The 18,748-nt window shown below is 40.3% G+C and overlaps 1 protein-coding gene across 1 annotated transcript; it reads right to left on the bottom strand.

The window, feature by feature from the left end:
- Positions 1 to 10,320: 10,320 nt before the first annotated feature.
- LOC140714057 (endogenous retrovirus group 3 member 1 Env polyprotein-like) lies at positions 10,321 to 18,032 on the bottom strand. Its single transcript, XM_073024752.1, has 2 exons — positions 17,287 to 18,032; positions 10,321 to 12,839 (listed from the first exon to the last, which is right to left on the bottom strand). Exon 2 carries the CDS (start codon positions 12,545 to 12,547, stop codon positions 10,877 to 10,879), a length of 1,671 nt encoding a protein of 556 aa, XP_072880853.1. The 5' UTR covers positions 12,548 to 12,839; positions 17,287 to 18,032; the 3' UTR covers positions 10,321 to 10,876.
- Between the last annotated feature and the right edge of the window lie 716 nt (positions 18,033 to 18,748).

The following is an 18,748-nucleotide window of genomic DNA, read 5'->3' as shown; positions in this document are numbered from 1 at the left end:
AGCAACTCCTGGAAAATTTGTAGCACACTGATAAAATTGGTTGCATACTACTGTAAATCATATGGCAAGTAAACTAACATGGTTTACATATAGTAGTTTTCAGCAAAATTCAACTCTACACTCTATTGAGCTAAATGCATTATTTTCTATTCTATGCATTTTGAGATATGGATTTGTACATAACTGCTCAGGATCAGCTGGAATTGTATAGATATTGCATGTCTTCTACCCAGAGCAATGGAATAGTGAAAAGCAAGCTGAATTCAGGAACCTCCCTCATAATATTTAGAGTGGCACAACCAATATCTTTGTTTAGTTCTGTAAACGCAAATGTTCCATTGTGTACAAACGGTAATGAAACTGAAAGTCAGCTCTCGGTCATTGGTAGCACACTGATAAAATTGGTTGCATACTGTTCTAAATCATATGGTAAGTAAAATAATGTTTACATCAAGTTAGCTCACAGTAGTTTTCAGCAAAATTCAACTGTACACACTATTGAGATGAATGCATTACTTTGTTTTCTATGCATTTTGGTTAAGGATGTGTACATAACTACTCAGGATCAGCTGGAATTGTATAGATATTGCATGTCTTCTACCCAGAGCAATGGAATAGTGAAAGGCAAGCTGAATTCAGGAACCTCCCTCATAATATTTAGAGTGGAACAGCCAATATCTTTGTTACTGTAAACGCTAATGTTCCATTGTGTACAAAATTCAACTGTTCACTCTACTGAGCTGAATGCATTACTTTCTATTCTATGCATTTTGGTTAATGATGTGTACATAACTACTCAGGATCAGCTGGAACTGTGTAGATATTGCATGTATACTACAGAGCAATAGAATACTCAAATGCAAGCTGAATTCAGGAACCTACCTCACAACATTTAGAGTGGAACAGCCAATATCTTTGTTTAGTTCTGTAAACGCTAATGTTCCATTGTGTACAAAAGGTGATGTTACTGGAAGTAACTAGTCCAACATTGGTAGCACACATAAAATTACTTGCATACTACTCTAAATTATATGGTGAGTAAAATAATGTATACATCAAGTTAGATAGTAGTTTTCATCAAATTTCAGCTGAATGCATTACTTTCTATTCTATGTATTTTTAGTTAAGGATATGCACATAAGTAAGGGTGAGCTGGAACTGTATAGATATTGCATGCACACTTTCAGAGAAATGGAATACTCAAATGCAAGCTGAATTCAGGAACCTCCCTCATAATATTTAGAGTGGAACAGCCAATATCTTTGTTTAGTTCTGTAAACGCTAATGTTCCATTGCGTACAAAGGGTGAGTTACTGAAAGCAACTCCTGGAAAATTTGTAGCACACTGATAAAATTGGTTGCATACTACTGTAAATCATATTGCAAGTAAAATAACATGGTTTACATATAGTAGTTTTCAGCAAAATTCAACTCTACACTCTATTGAGCTAAATGCATTATTTTCTATTCTATGCATTTTGAGATATGGATTTGTACATAACTGCTCAGGATCAGCTGGAATTGTATAGATATTGCATGTCTTCTACCCAGAGCAATGGAATAGTGAAAAGCAAGCTGAATTCAGGAACCTCCCTCATAATATTTAGAGTGGCACAACCTATATCTTTGTTTAGTTCTGTAAACGCAAATGTTCCATTGTGTACAAACGGTAATGAAACTGAAAGTCAGCTCTCGGTCATTGGTAGCACACTGATAAAATTGGTTGCATACTGTTCTAAATCATATGGTAAGTAAAATAATGTTTACATCAAGTTAGCTCACAGTAGTTTTCAGGAAAATTCAACTGTACACACTATTGAGATGAATGCATTACTTTGTATTCTATGCATTTTGGTTAAGGATGTGTACATAACTACTCAGGATCAGCTGGAATTGTATAGATATTGCATGTCTTCTACCCAGAGCAATGGAATAGTGAAAGGCAAGCTGAATTCAGGAACCTCCCTCATAATATTTAGAGTGGAACAGCCAATATCTTTGTTACTGTAAACGCTAATGTTCCATTGTGTACAAAATTCAACTGTTCACTCTACTGAGCTGAATGCATTACTTTCTATTCTATGCATTTTGGTTAATGATGTGTACATAACTACTCAGGATCAGCTGGAACTGTGTAGATATTGCATGTATACTACAGAGCAATAGAATACTCAAATGCAAGCTGAATTCAGGAACCTACCTCACAACATTTGGAGTGGAACAGCCAATATCTTTGTTTAGTTCTGTAAAGGCAAATATTCCATTGTGTACAAAAGTTAATGAAACTGAAAGTCACCTCTCGATCATTGGTAGCACATCATAAAATTGGTTATATGCTACTCTAATCCTCTGGTAAGTAAAATAATAAGGTTTACATCAAGATAGCACATAGTAGTTTTCAGCAAAATTCCAATCTATACTCGTTTGAGCTGAATGCATTACTTTGTATTTTGGTTAAGGATGTGTACATAACTACTCAGGATCAGCTGGAACTGTATAGATATTGCATTTCTTCTACTCAGAGCCGTGGAATACTCAAATGCAAGCTGAATTCAGGAACCTACCTCACAACGTTTAGAGTGGAACAGCCAATAAGGTTATTTCGTTCTGTAAACGCTAATGTTCCATTGTGTACAAAAGGTGATGTTACTGGAAGTAACTAGTCCAACATTGGTAGCACACATAAAATTACTTGCATACTACTCTAAATTATATGGTGAGTAAAATAATGTATACATCAAGTTAGATAGTAGTTTTCATCAAATTTCAGCTGAATGCATTACTTTCTATTCTATGTATTTTTAGTTAAGGATATGCACATAAGTAAGGGTGAGCTGGAACTGTATAGATATTGCATGCACACTTTCAGAGAAATGGAATACTCAAATGCAAGCTGAATTCAGGAACCTCCCACATAATATTTAGAGTGGAACAGCCAATATCTTTGTTTAGTTCTGTAAACGCTAATGTTCCATTGCGTACAAAAGGTGAGTTACTGAAAGCAACTCCTGGAAAATTTGTAGCACACTGATAAAATTGGTTGCATACTACTGTAAATCATATGGCAAGTAAACTAACATGGTTTACATATAGTAGTTTTCAGCAAAATTCAACTCTACACTCTATTGAGCTAAATGCATTATTTTCTATTCTATGCATTTTGAGATATGGATTTGTACATAACTGCTCAGGATCAGCTGGAATTGTATAGATATTGCATGTCTTCTACCCAGAGCAATGGAATAGTGAAAAGCAAGCTGAATTCAGGAACCTCCCTCATAATATTTAGAGTGGCACAACCAATATCTTTGTTTAGTTCTGTAAACGCAAATGTTCCATTGTGTACAAACGGTAATGAAACTGAAAGTCAGCTCTCGGTCATTGGTAGCACACTGATAAAATTGGTTGCATACTGTTCTAAATCATATGGTAAGTAAAATAATGTTTACATCAAGTTAGCTCACAGTAGTTTTCAGCAAAATTCAACTGTACACACTATTGAGATGAATGCATTACTTTGTATTCTATGCATTTTGGTTAAGGATGTGTACATAACTACTCAGGATCAGCTGGAATTGTATAGATATTGCATGTCTTCTACCCAGAGCAATGGAATAGTGAAAGGCAAGCTGAATTCAGGAACCTCCCTCATAATATTTAGAGTGGAACAGCCAATATCTTTGTTACTGTAAACGCTAATGTTCCATTGTGTACAAAATTCAACTGTTCACTCTACTGAGCTGAATGCATTACTTTCTATTCTATGCATTTTGGTTAATGATGTGTACATAACTACTCAGGATCAGCTGGAACTGTGTAGATATTGCATGTATACTACAGAGCAATAGAATACTCAAATGCAAGCTGAATTCAGGAACCTACCTCACAACATTTAGAGTGGAACAGCCAATATCTTTGTTTAGTTCTGTAAAGGCAAATATTCCATTGTGTACAAAAGTTAATGAAACTGCAAGTCACCTCTCGATCATTGGTAGCACATCATAAAATTGGTTATATGCTACTCTAATCCTCTGGTAAGTAAAATAATAAGGTTTACATCAAGTTAGCACATAGTAGTTTTCAGCAAAATTCCAATCTATACTCGTTTGAGCTGAATGGATTACTTTGTATTTTGGTTAAGGATGTGTACATAACTACTCAGGATCAGCTGGAACTGTGTAGATATTGCATGTATACTACAAAGCAATAGAATACTCAAATGCAAGCTGAATTCAGGAACCTACCTCACAACATTTAGAGTGGAACAGCCAATATCTTTGTTTAGTTCTGTAAACGCTAATGTTCCATTGTGTACAAAAGGTGATGTTACTGGAAGTAACTAGTCCAACATTGGTCGCACACATAAAATTACTTGCATACTACTCTAAATTATATGGTGAGTAAAATAATGTATGCATCAAGTTAGATAGTAGTTTTCATCAAATTTCAGCTGAATGCATTACTTTCTATTCTATGTATTTTTAGTTAAGGATATGCACATAAGTAAGGGTGAGCTGGAACTGTATAGATATTGCATGCAGACTTTCAGAGACATGGAATACTCAAATGCAAGCTGAATTCAGGAACCTCCCTCATAATATTTGGAGTGGAACAGCCAATATCTTTGTTTAGTTCTGTAAAGGCAAATGTTCCATTGTGTACAAAAGGTAATGAAACTGAAAGTCACCTCTCGATCATTGGTAGCACATCATAAAATTGGTTGCATGCTACTCTAATCGTCTGGTAAGTAAAATAATAAGGTTTACATCAAGTTAGCACATAGTAGTTTTCAGCAAAATTTCAATCTACACTCGATTGAGCTGAATGCATTACCTTCTATTCTATGCATTTTGAGTTAAGGATGTGTGCATCACTACTCAGGGTGAGCTGGAACTGTATAGATATTGCATGAATACTGCTCAGAGCCATGGAATACTCAAATGCAAGCTGAATTCAGGAACCTACCTCACAACATTTAGAGTGGAACAGCCAATATCGTTATTTCGTTCTGTAAACGCTAATGTTCCATTGCGTACAAAAGGTGAGCTACTGAAAGTAACTCCTGGAATATTGGTAGCACACTGATAAAATTGTTTGCATACTACACTAAATCATATGGTAAGTAAAATAATGTTTACATCAAGTTAGCTCACAGTAGTTTTCAGCAAAATTCAAATATACACTACTGGGCTGAAGACATGACTTTTTTTACTATGCATTTTGAGATATGGATGTGTACACAACTACTCAGGATCAGCTGGAACTGTATAGATATTGCATGTTTTCTACTCAGTGCAATGGAATTGTCAAAGGCAAGCTGAATTCAGGAATCTACCTCACAACATTTAGAGTGGAACAGCCAGTATATTTGTTTATTTCTGTAAACGCTAATGTTACATTGTGTACAAAAGGTGATGTTACTGGAAGTAACTTGTCCAACATTGGTAGCACACATAAAATTACTTGCATACTACTCTAAATTATATGGTGTAAAATAATGTATACATCAAGTTAGATAGTAGTTTTCTTCAAATTTGAGCTGAATGCATTACTTTCTATTCTATGTATTTTTAGTTAAGGATATGCACATAAGTAAGGGTGAGCTGGAACTGTATAGATATTGCATGCACACTTTCAGAGAAATGGAATACTCAAATGCAAGCTGAATTCAGGAACCTACCTCACAACATTTAGAGTGGAACAGCCAATATCTTTGTTTAGTTCTGTAAACGCTAATGTTCCATTGCGTACAAAGGGTGAGTTACTGAAAGCAACTCCTGGAAAATTTGTAGCACACTGATAAAATTGGTTGCATACTACTGTAAATCATATGGCAAGTAAAATAACATGGTTTACATATAGTAGTTTTCAGCAAAATTCAACTCTACACTCTATTGAGCTAAATGCATTATTTTCTATTCTATGCATTTTGAGATATGGATTTGTACATAACTGCTCAGGATCAGCTGGAATTGTATAGATATTGCATGTCTTCTACCCAGAGCAATGGAATAGTGAAAAGCAAGCTGAATTCAGGAACCTCCCTCATAATATTTAGAGTGGCACAACCTATATCTTTGTTTAGTTCTGTAAACGCAAATGTTCCATTGTGTACAAACGGTAATGAAACTGAAAGTCAGCTCTCGGTCATTGGTAGCACACTGATAAAATTGGTTGCATACTGTTCTAAATCATATGGTAAGTAAAATAATGTTTACATCAAGTTAGCTCACAGTAGTTTTCAGGAAAATTCAACTGTACACACTATTGAGATGAATGCATTACTTTGTATTCTATGCATTTTGGTTAAGGATGTGTACATAACTACTCAGGATCAGCTGGAATTGTATAGATATTGCATGTCTTCTACCCAGAGCAATGGAATAGTGAAAGGCAAGCTGAATTCAGGAACCTCCCTCATAATATTTAGAGTGGAACAGCCAATATCTTTGTTACTGTAAACGCTAATGTTCCATTGTGTACAAAATTCAACTGTTCACTCTACTGAGCTGAATGCATTACTTTCTATTCTATGCATTTTGGTTAATGATGTGTACATAACTACTCAGGATCAGCTGGAACTGTGTAGATATTGCATGTATACTACAGAGCAATAGAATACTCAAATGCAAGCTGAATTCAGGAACCTACCTCACAACATTTGGAGTGGAACAGCCAATATCTTTGTTTAGTTCTGTAAAGGCAAATATTCCATTGTGTACAAAAGTTAATGAAACTGAAAGTCACCTCTCGATCATTGGTAGCACATCATAAAATTGGTTATATGCTACTCTAATCCTCTGGTAAGTAAAATAATAAGGTTTACATCAAGATAGCACATAGTAGTTTTCAGCAAAATTCCAATCTATACTCGTTTGAGCTGAATGCATTACTTTGTATTTTGGTTAAGGATGTGTACATAACTACTCAGGATCAGCTGGAACTGTATAGATATTGCATTTCTTCTACTCAGAGCCGTGGAATACTCAAATGCAAGCTGAATTCAGGAACCTACCTCACAACGTTTAGAGTGGAACAGCCAATAAGGTTATTTCGTTCTGTAAACGCTAATGTTCCATTGTGTACAAAAGGTGATGTTACTGGAAGTAACTAGTCCAACATTGGTAGCACACATAAAATTACTTGCATACTACTCTAAATTATATGGTGAGTAAAATAATGTATACATCAAGTTAGATAGTAGTTTTCATCAAATTTCAGCTGAATGCATTACTTTCTATTCTATGTATTTTTAGTTAAGGATATGCACATAAGTAAGGGTGAGCTGGAACTGTATAGATATTGCATGCACACTTTCAGAGAAATTGAATACTCAAATGCAAGCTGAATTCAGGAACCTCCCTCATAATATTTAGAGTGGAACAGCCAATATCTTTGTTTAGTTCTGTAAACGCTAATGTTCCATTGCGTACAAAAGGTGAGTTACTGAAAGCAACTCCTGGAAAATTTGTAGCACACTGATAAAATTGGTTGCATACTACTGTAAATCATATGGCAAGTAAACTAACATGGTTTACATATAGTAGTTTTCAGCAAAATTCAACTCTACACTCTATTGAGCTAAATGCATTATTTTCTATTCTATGCATTTTGAGATATGGATTTGTACATAACTGCTCAGGATCAGCTGGAATTGTATAGATATTGCATGTCTTCTACCCAGAGCAATGGAATAGTGAAAAGCAAGCTGAATTCAGGAACCTCCCTCATAATATTTAGAGTGGCACAACCAATATCTTTGTTTAGTTCTGTAAACGCAAATGTTCCATTGTGTACAAACGGTAATGAAACTGAAAGTCAGCTCTCGGTCATTGGTAGCACACTGATAAAATTGGTTGCATACTGTTCTAAATCATATGGTAAGTAAAATAATGTTTACATCAAGTTAGCTCACAGTAGTTTTCAGCAAAATTCAACTGTACACACTATTGAGATGAATGCATTACTTTGTATTCTATGCATTTTGGTTAAGGATGTGTACATAACTACTCAGGATCAGCTGGAATTGTATAGATATTGCATGTCTTCTACCCAGAGCAATGGAATAGTGAAAGGCAAGCTGAATTCAGGAACCTCCCTCATAATATTTAGAGTGGAACAGCCAATATCTTTGTTACTGTAAACGCTAATGTTCCATTGTGTACAAAATTCAACTGTTCACTCTACTGAGCTGAATGCATTACTTTCTATTCTATGCATTTTGGTTAATGATGTGTACATAACTACTCAGGATCAGCTGGAACTGTGTAGATATTGCATGTATACTACAGAGCAATAGAATACTCAAATGCAAGCTGAATTCAGGAACCTACCTCACAACATTTAGAGTGGAACAGCCAATATCTTTGTTTAGTTCTGTAAAGGCAAATATTCCATTGTGTACAAAAGTTAATGAAACTGCAAGTCACCTCTCGATCATTGGTAGCACATCATAAAATTGGTTATATGCTACTCTAATCCTCTGGTAAGTAAAATAATAAGGTTTACATCAAGTTAGCACATAGTAGTTTTCAGCAAAATTCCAATCTATACTCGTTTGAGCTGAATGGATTACTTTGTATTTTGGTTAAGGATGTGTACATAACTACTCAGGATCAGCTGGAACTGTGTAGATATTGCATGTATACTACAGAGCAATAGAATACTCAAATGCAAGCTGAATTCAGGAACCTACCTCACAACATTTAGAGTGGAACAGCCAATATCTTTGTTTAGTTCTGTAAACGCTAATGTTCCATTGTGTACAAAAGGTGATGTTACTGGAAGTAACTAGTCCAACATTGGTCGCACACATAAAATTACTTGCATACTACTCTAAATTATATGGTGAGTAAAATAATGTATGCATCAAGTTAGATAGTAGTTTTCATCAAATTTCAGCTGAATGCATTACTTTCTATTCTATGTATTTTTAGTTAAGGATATGCACATAAGTAAGGGTGAGCTGGAACTGTATAGATATTGCATGCAGACTTTCAGAGACATGGAATACTCAAATGCAAGCTGAATTCAGGAACCTCCCTCATAATATTTGGAGTGGAACAGCCAATATCTTTGTTTAGTTCTGTAAAGGCAAATGTTCCATTGTGTACAAAAGGTAATGAAACTGAAAGTCACCTCTCGATCATTGGTAGCACATCATAAAATTGGTTGCATGCTACTCTAATCGTCTGGTAAGTAAAATAATAAGGTTTACATCAAGTTAGCACATAGTAGTTTTCAGCAAAATTTCAATCTACACTCGATTGAGCTGAATGCATTACCTTCTATTCTATGCATTTTGAGTTAAGGATGTGTGCATCACTACTCAGGGTGAGCTGGAACTGTATAGATATTGCATGAATACTGCTCAGAGCCATGGAATACTCAAATGCAAGCTGAATTCAGGAACCTACCTCACAACATTTAGAGTGGAACAGCCAATATCGTTATTTCGTTCTGTAAACGCTAATGTTCCATTGCGTACAAAAGGTGAGCTACTGAAAGTAACTCCTGGAATATTGGTAGCACACTGATAAAATTGTTTGCATACTACACTAAATCATATGGTAAGTAAAATAATGTTTACATCAAGTTAGCTCACAGTAGTTTTCAGCAAAATTCAAATATACACTACTGGGCTGAAGACATGACTTTTTTTACTATGCATTTTGAGATATGGATGTGTACACAACTACTCAGGATCAGCTGGAACTGTATAGATATTGCATGTTTTCTACTCAGTGCAATGGAATTGTCAAAGGCAAGCTGAATTCAGGAATCTACCTCACAACATTTAGAGTGGAACAGCCAGTATATTTGTTTATTTCTGTAAACGCTAATGTTACATTGTGTACAAAAGGTGATGTTACTGGAAGTAACTTGTCCAACATTGGTAGCACACATAAAATTAGTTGCATACTACTCTAAATTATATGGTGTAAAATAATGTATACATCAAGTTAGATAGTAGTTTTCTTCAAATTTGAGCTGAATGCATTACTTTCTATTCTATGTATTTTTAGTTAAGGATATGCACATAAGTAAGGGTGAGCTGGAACTGTATAGATATTGCATGCACACTTTCAGAGAAATGGAATACTCAAATGCAAGCTGAATTCAGGAACCTCCCTCATAATATTTAGAGTGGAACAGCCAATATCTTTGTTTAGTTCTGTAAACGCTAATGTTCCATTGCGTACAAAAGGTGAGTTACTGAAAGCAACTCCTGGAAAATTTGTAGCACACTGATAAAATTGGTTGCATACTACTGTAAATCATATGGCAAGTGTCAGAAATAACTCACACCATGAGTCTCAGCAAACTGCAAAGCGGCAAAGCTTTATTTTTCACGAGTCTGCAGAGTCGGACCCAAAACTGCTCCAGCAGTATTGAGCCCAGAGCATTACATTTCATTTCCTTTTATACAGTTTCAAGTAGGTTATCACGTGTCCCTCAGTTGCTGTATCATTCCTACAATTATTCATAGTCAGCTCCACTCTCCCCCTCCCCACAGGCTTGTACATTTCGGGGGTCACATACACATTTTCTCATATCCTCTGTCCTTGGAGTTAGCCATCCGCAGAGCCATGTCTGCCAAGTTTTCAAACACTCATCGGCCTTGGAGTTAGCCACAAGAGTACAGCTTATCTCCATCTGTTTCATCCACCTCCGCTCTCAGCTCCTAGCTTAATGACTCCTTTTTAGTTCTTCATGATTACCACAAGGTACAGATTGTACCTATACAGTTTTACAAGAATCTTATATCCTTATTTAGCAATGTGTCAGCATATGTTTTGTAAGCTTAGATCTTAGCACAGTCTAACCTTAACCCTTTCTCTTCTTACAATTCCACCCTTTTTCTTTTTAGAGTGTGCTAAGGATTTGTCCAGGGATTCCACTCTTTCAGTTCCCTGCCTCGTTGCAACAGCATTTTAGCCGGGTCAGCTGGGTTCCCTGGCTGCATTACCTGTACTACTACTCGCGTTATTAATGCTCTCAAGCAGGGTATTAAGCATGGTAATATGATTATCATTATGAGTATTCCGCCTAATATTAACAGGGCTATTCGCCACCAGCTTCCTCCCAGCAGACTATCCAGCCAACTCAGGTTCCCTAAGGATCTCCAAGTTTGTACTGGCACATGGGCCAACTTCCGAATTTTGTCGGATATTTTCAACACTGCCTTTCCATTATCATTTATCTTTAGGCAACAGTTTGTCAGATTGAACTTTCCACAGACCCCTCCCTCGGAGGCCAATAGGTAATCCAATGCTAATCGATTTTGGTATATGGCTGTTCTCATCTGGCTTTGCTGCTCAGCCAGCAATTCCAGAGCCAATGCGGTTTGGTTGGTGATCACCTCTACTACAGCTTGTAGGCGTATTATTCGATTTAACATATATACCGGGGTTCGGTAACCCCATGACCCATCCTGGGCCCAAGTTGCTGGTCCGTAATATTCAATGATGCGTGCTGGAGGCCACTCGTCGCCCCATTCTCCCACCTTTATCTCCCGCTTCTCCCTTCTCAGTGAGTCAAATAACTTGATTCCCAATTCCCTATCTTCATCCTGGGGTAGGAGGAAGAACTCTGGCCTTATAAGGCCTAAGAAACAAACTCCTCCCCATCCTTTCGGCAATTTGGTGTATGCCTGATTCCCACAAATCCAGAACAGACCTTCTGGAACAAATCCTCCTTTCTTTGCTTTCCGCCAGGCTTTCCAAACACTGGGAATTCCTTCGTACGGGTTATGCCCACTGCAATTCCAGATTCCCGAATTGTTTCCCATAGCCGTACTATTGTCCTTTGCCCCTTTAGTTATGTACCAAGTCGGCTCCTCGGGCCACCAAGTGGCATTATTTTTTGTTTTAGCCAACTTTATACTCTGACATGGGCTTTCTCCTACTTTCACCTTCCCTTTTCTTTCTACACATACTTGTCCTTCCGGATAGTTTGTTAACTTCCATTCTTGCGTCCTCCCAGTCCTTTTCTTATCCCAATCATGAGCCAATAGCTCCCACACACTCAAACTCTCACCTATCCATGGCCATTGCTCGCTCATGTGGGGTCCCCCACAAACCCAACAGTCACTTACATTTAAACTTGTAGCTATTCGAGTTGCTAAGTCTATAAACAGGTTTTCCTTCATTTCCGGTCTTGTTTTTCCATAGGTTCCCCATTCTTCTCTGACTCCACCAAACTCTGCCCTTCCTTTTTCTTTCCTTTCACATATCCATTCTGTCTCAGGGCATGTACTTTCTCGTACACTCCAACTTCTCCCTTCTCCTTTTTCTTCTCTCACTGATCCACCGGGGTATCCCCTGTTCTTTCTCAGGGTATATTTTATTCCTCCCTCTTCACATTCCTCTTTTTCTTTTTCATAACATTGGTCATTTACATGTGAATGTGACACAAGGGCCCCGGGTCGTTCTTTTCCTTTCTCCAAAACTCGGTTCCTACACTTGTCACATTTCCCTTCTATTTTTCCCACATACAGAATTAAATATATTACAGTCAATAATGTAACAGTCCACATTGAGTTCATTTTTGTTGCCTTTTCAGTTTCACCACCAACGGTTCTTCACTGGGAACACAGGTCCACTCCGTGTGTCCCTCAGGCTTAACTGGTCCCTTTATTCTGGATGCGTGGGTCCACCCTTTCTCTTTTGTTCGTACGGCCGCCTCGGTGATTAACAGGACCTGGAAAGGGCCTTCCCACTGTGGTTGTAACTTCTCCGGCTTCCAGGTCCGTACCAGAACCCAATCTCCAGGCACGATCTGATGTAAAGCAAAGTCGAGCGGCGGAGTCTGGGCCAAGAGACCCTTCTTCCGCAGTTCTGCAAAGGAACGAGATAGTGCCAGTAAATAGTTCCTTATAAAAATATCACCCCCTTGTAGCGTGGGGTACCCTTCTACCTTATTCCAATACGGGAGTCCAAACAGCATTTCATAGGGGGAGATTCCTATATCCTTCCTGGGTGCTGTTCGGATTCTTAACAGGGCGATGGGGAGACACTTAGTCCAAGGTAACTTGGTTTCTAGCATTAATTTGGTCAATTGCGCCTTTAAGGTACTGTTCATCCTTTCCACCCGTCCCGAACTCTGGGGATGCCACGGGGTATGGTATTTCCATTGGATACTCAATGCATCACAAATCAACTGGTGCGTCTTGGAGGCAAAGTGTGTCCCTCTGTCCGAGTCTATGGACCCCATGATCCCATATCTGGGGATTATGTTTTCTAGTAGTATTCGGGCTACTGTAGGCGCATCGGCCTTTGTGGTCGGGTATGCTTCCACCCAGTGGGTAAAATGATCCACTATTACTAACAGGTACTTCCATCTCTGCACTGAGGGTAGTTCGGTAAAGTCGATCTGGACTCTATGGAACGGTCTCATGGCCAGTGGCTGGCCACCTCTTGGAGTGGATCGCATCACTTTCTTGTTTATCCGCTGGCACGTCGGACATCCAGTTATCTCTTGCTGGGCCAGTGTGTATATTCCTTTGCATACATAGTCCCTCAGAATTGTGTCGCACATGGCCTGTACTCCCCAGTGGGTTTGATGGTGCAACTGTTGGAGGATGTTACGGGTTACTTCCTTATTTAGTACCTGTCTCCCATCCGGGACCGTCCATTTACCATCAGTGTCTTTTCGGGCTCCTAGTTGGTTCATGCTATCAATCTCTATTTGGGTAAACATAGGTTGTTTAGTAAGTCCTTCCCTCACTGGTATCAAGGTCAGGAGTTGGATCGGGTCTTCAACGGCTGCTCGTTTGGCCTCCCCATCGGCTAGACGGTTCCCTACTGCTTCAGGTGTTGATCCTTTTTGGTGTCCGGGTACATGTACTACCGCAATCTCAGTTGGTAGGGCCAGGGCTTCCAATGTCATACTTATCATTTGCTCGTGTGCCAGTCCCTTTCCTCTGGCCGTTATCAGTCCTCTTTCTTTCCATATCTTCCCAAAGGTATGTACTATCCCATAGGCGTACTTAGAGTCAGTGTATATTGTTCCGATCCTCTTCTCCAATATCCTCAGAGCCCTCTGGAGTGCGTATAATTCGCATGACTGGGCCGACCAGTTTCCCGGTAATCTCCCGGACTCCACTATTCTTTCAGTCTCTCCGTCAATGATGGCATATCCGCTGTGCCGTACTCCATCAATACATCGTGAGGATCCATCTATATACAATTCCTGTCCTTCTCCCAGGGGAACTTCCTGTAAGTCCTCCCGGCTCTTTGTTTGCAAGTCCAGCAATTCAATACAGTCGTGTTCTGACTCCTTTTCTTCTAGTCCTCCATAGAGGAACTGGGCTGGGTTGCAACTGGAATCCTTTGCGAAGTTTAGGTCTTCTCCGGTCATCAGTATAGTTTCGTACTTTAGAATGCGGGAGTCAGTGAGCCACCGATGTGCCTTCTGGGCTAGTAGGGTGCTGACCGAGTGGGGAGAATGCACTGTGATCTTCCCTCCAAAGGTTAGTTTCCGGGCTTCCTCTACCAATACCGCTGTCGCTGCCACTGCTTGGATACAGGTGGGCCATCCACGCGATACCGGGTCTAACATTTTTGACAGGAAAGCCACGGGTTGCCGCTTTCCTCCTCTTAGTTGGGTGAGTACCCCTTGGGCCATTCCTTCGGCATTGTTGACGTACAGCTGGAATGGTTTTTCCAGGGCTGGCAAGACTAACACCGGAGCACGGATCAATTGCCCCTTGATATAGTTGAATTTTTGCTCCTCTTCCTTTGTCCATTTTACTGTTTGCTCATCTTGCCCGAGTTTATCATACAGAAATTTCACCAGGGGAGTATAATTCTCAATCCAGATTCGACAATACCCCACTAACCCCAGGAACTGTCGTATCTCCTTCTTGGTACGAGGTAGCGACATCCCTGTTATTCCAGCTATCCTTTCTGGGGTAATGCTTCGCTGTCCCTTACTGACCCGGTGTCCCAGATACCTTACTTCCTTTTCCACGAATTGTAACTTTTTCTTGGAGACCCGTAGCCCCTTTTTCCCTAGGAAGTTCAGTAATCTGATGGTATCTTCCTGCACCCCTTTCTGTGTTGGCCCGGATAGTAATAAATCATCCACATACTGTAGCAGTTGGTTCTCTGGAGCACATTGGAATTCCGCTAGTACTTGCTCCAAGACCTGCCCGAATAGGTTAGGTGACTCAGTGAATCCTTGCGGCAGGACCGTCCATCTGAGTTGTCTTTTCCGCCCTGTTGTAGGATTTTCCCATTCAAACGCAAACATGTCCCGACTGCTTTCTTCTAGCGGGCAACTCCAGAAAGCATCTTTTAGATCTATTACACTGAACCATTCATGGTCAGGGGAGATTTTACTCATCAGGGTGTACGGGTTGGGTACTACCGGGTATCGGGTCTGGACTACTGCATTTAGACCCCGCAGGTCTTGTACCATCCGATAAGTCCCGTCCGGTTTTCGCACCGGGAGGATGGGAGTATTATATGGCGACATACATTCTTCCAGCAGTCCATCTGCGATCAGCCCTTCAATTACCGGCTGCAGCCCTTTTCTTCCTTCCATCGCAATGGGATACTGCTTCCTCCTTACTGGGCGACCGTCCGGTAGCAAGGTGATCTGTAGAGGGCTGATGTTCAATCCTCCCCTATTTCCCTCTCTATACCACACCTCAGGCTCTATTTTCTGGTCGTCCTCTTCTTTTAATGCGAATAATTTTACTATTATTTCTCCATTGATCGGCACTGTTCCAATGCCCAGTTGCACTTGCAGGTCCCTTCCTAATAGGTTAAATCCTGCGGAGGGTAGAAGGAGAAGGTCTTGCCTGGTTGCCCTATCTTCATATCCGACTTCCACATTGTCCACAATGGACACTTGTATCGTTTTTCCTCCGATACCGGATACCTTCATTACTCTTGTTCCTGTTCGGGCGCCGGGAGGTATCTGGATTACACTGGATCTTTCAGCACCCGAATCTACCATAAAGGTTGTATCTGACCCTTGGGGACCTAATTTCAGATTTACCAGGGGTTCCTGTCGATAGTTTCTTCTCCCCAAGGGTAGGAACCCCCGACCCCCCTAGTCTTCGTCCTCCATCATGGCATATGACCTGACCTCTCGCCGATACTTAGGACATTCCCGTTTAAAATGTCCTTCCTCGTTACAGTGGAAGCATCTTAGAGTCCTTCGCGTTTTCCTTCCTGGTTCTTGGCCATTGCCTCGGTCTGACCACGTTCCCCTCTTTTCCCTGTTTTCCGTGGTTACCTGCCGCACTGTCTGAACCATTATCCTAGCGGTCTTTTTCTGTTTCTCCTCGTCTCTTCTTACAAACACCTTCTGCGCTTCTCGCAGTAATTCACTCAAGGGTTTTGAATTCCAGTCCTCTATCTTCTCTAGTTTCTTCCGAATGTCTGGCCAGGCTTTCGATACAAATTCTACCCTAATTAGCTGTTGTCCCACCTCTGTCTCCGGGTCTACCCCCGCATATTGTTGCATATTTTTCCGAATTCTATCCAGGAAGTCAGTTGGGGTCTCATCGGGGTTCTGGTGGCTTCCGAACGCCTTAGTGAAGTTATGACCCTTGGGGACCGCTTGTCTTATTCCCTTTATCAGGAATTCCCTCATGTCTCTCATGTTTCCTTGACCTTCTCCGGTCTGCTTATCCCAGTTCGGGTTTAACAGGGGAAACTTAGGTTCCCCGGCATTCCCCTTCTCCTTTCTCTCTCTCCTCTTCCGCCTGCCGTTGCGGATCATCCGGATGCGGAGCACTAGCAGCTTGTTCGGGCTGCTGGGGCCGGGGAACATAAGGGGGAGGTAGATGATTCAACACTTCCCAAGGAGGCTCTTCCTCCTTAGTTTTAGTTTCTAGTTTAAAACTTCTTGCGGAGTCTCCTGGTCCGGGAACCCAGCAAGAGGCATACTCATTTTCTTCCTCTCTCACATTTGGTTTAGAGTTTACATATATGTTTAAGGCCTGTCTAACCCAATCCTCATCTGACCCAAATGGTGGCCACCATACCGAGGACCCTTTTATTGGCTGTTTGGACCATAATTTGCAATATTCTACCATTCTCTTTTTCTGCTTTCCCTTTGTTCGTCCATATCCCCATCCTGCAAACATTCTACCGAGGGGGCTATCAGGAGGTACCTTCGGGAACAAACCCGAACTCTCCGGCTCCTCTTCCTTTGAGCTTCCCCCTCCCATTATTCCCTTCCCGGCCCGGTTCTTTTTACTCTAGGTGTCGTCACACCTACTTTACCCGGTCACACCCACCTAGATCTCAGTTAGCTAGTCTCACTTACCCGGTGTGCCGTAGAACCGTCTCCTTTCCTCCCTGCTTTGCCGCCTTGCGCTGTCCGGATCTCACTCGCTCAAGCCGTTTCAGACGACGAGCAAGGAATCAGGGACTGCCGAACTCGGCAGGGTGCACCTTCTCCGATGTCCTTCCTCTCGCCCTCCACGACCGGAGTGGGGATCCCGGACGAGACCCCCAGCTGTCAGAAATAACTCACACCATGAGTCTCAGCAAACTGCAAAGCGGCAAAGCTTTATTTTTCACGAGTCTGCAGAGTCGGACCCAAAACTGCTCCAGCAGTATTGAGCCCAGAGCATTACATTTCATTTCCTTTTATACAGTTTCAAGTAGGTTATCACGTGTCCCTCAGTTGCTGTATCATTCCTACAATTATTCATAGTCAGCTCCACTCTCCCCCTCCCCACAGGCTTGTACATTTCGGGGGTCACATACACATTTTCTCATATCCTCTGTCCTTGGAGTTAGCCATCCGCAGAGCCATGTCTGCCAAGTTTTCAAACACTCATCGGCCTTGGAGTTAGCCACAAGAGTACAGCTTATCCCCATCTGTTTCATCCACCTCCGCTCTCAGCTCCTAGCTTAATGACTCCTTTTTAGTTCTTCATGATTACCACAAGGTACAGATTGTACCTATACAGTTTTACAAGAATCTTATATCCTTATTTAGCAATGTGTCAGCATATGTTTTGTAAGCTTAGATCTTAGCACAGTCTAACCTTAACCCTTTCTCTTCTTACAGCAAGTAAACTAACATGGTTTACATATAGTAGTTTTCAGCAAAATTCAACTCTACACTCTATTGAGCTAAATGCATTATTTTCTATTCTATGCATTTTGAGATATGGATTTGTACATAACTGCTCAGGATCAGCTGGAATTGTATAGATATTGCATGTCTTCTACCCAGAGCAATGGAATAGTGAAAAGCAAGCTGAATTCAGGAACCTCCCTCATAATATTTAGAGTGGCACAACCAATATCTTTGTTTAGTTCTGTAAACGCAAATGTTCCATTGTGTACAAACGGTAATGAAACTGAAAGTCAGCTCTCGGTCATTGGTAGCACACTGATAAAATTGGTTGCATACTGTTCTAAATCATATGGTAAGTAAAATAATGTTTACATCAAGTTAGCTCACAGTAGTTTTCAGCAAAATTCAACTGTACACACTATTGAGATGAATGCATTACTTTGTTTTCTATGCATTTTGGTTAAGGATGTGTACATAACTACTCAGGATCAGCTGGAACTGTGTAGATATTGCATGTATACTACAGAGCAATAGAATACTCAAATGCAAGCTGAATTCAGGAACCTACCTCACAACATTTAGAGTGGAACAGCCAATATCTTTGTTTAGTTCTGTAAACGCTAATGTTCCATTGTGTACAAAAGGTGATGTTACTGGAAGTAACTAGTCCAACATTGGTAGCACACATAAAATTACT

Source organism: Hemitrygon akajei, chromosome 21 (assembly GCF_048418815.1).
Source record: "Hemitrygon akajei chromosome 21, sHemAka1.3, whole genome shotgun sequence".
Taxonomy (NCBI): Eukaryota; Metazoa; Chordata; class Chondrichthyes; order Myliobatiformes; family Dasyatidae; genus Hemitrygon; species Hemitrygon akajei.
The sequence above is the reverse complement of the archived record's forward strand: the minus strand, read 5'-3'. Positions and strand labels throughout refer to the sequence as shown.

Bases quoted from the DNA above. Each gene is read 5' to 3' on its own strand.
- LOC140714057 (XM_073024752.1), bottom strand. From the start codon at position 12,547: ATGAACTCAATGTGGACTGTTACATTATTGACTGTAATATATTTAATT.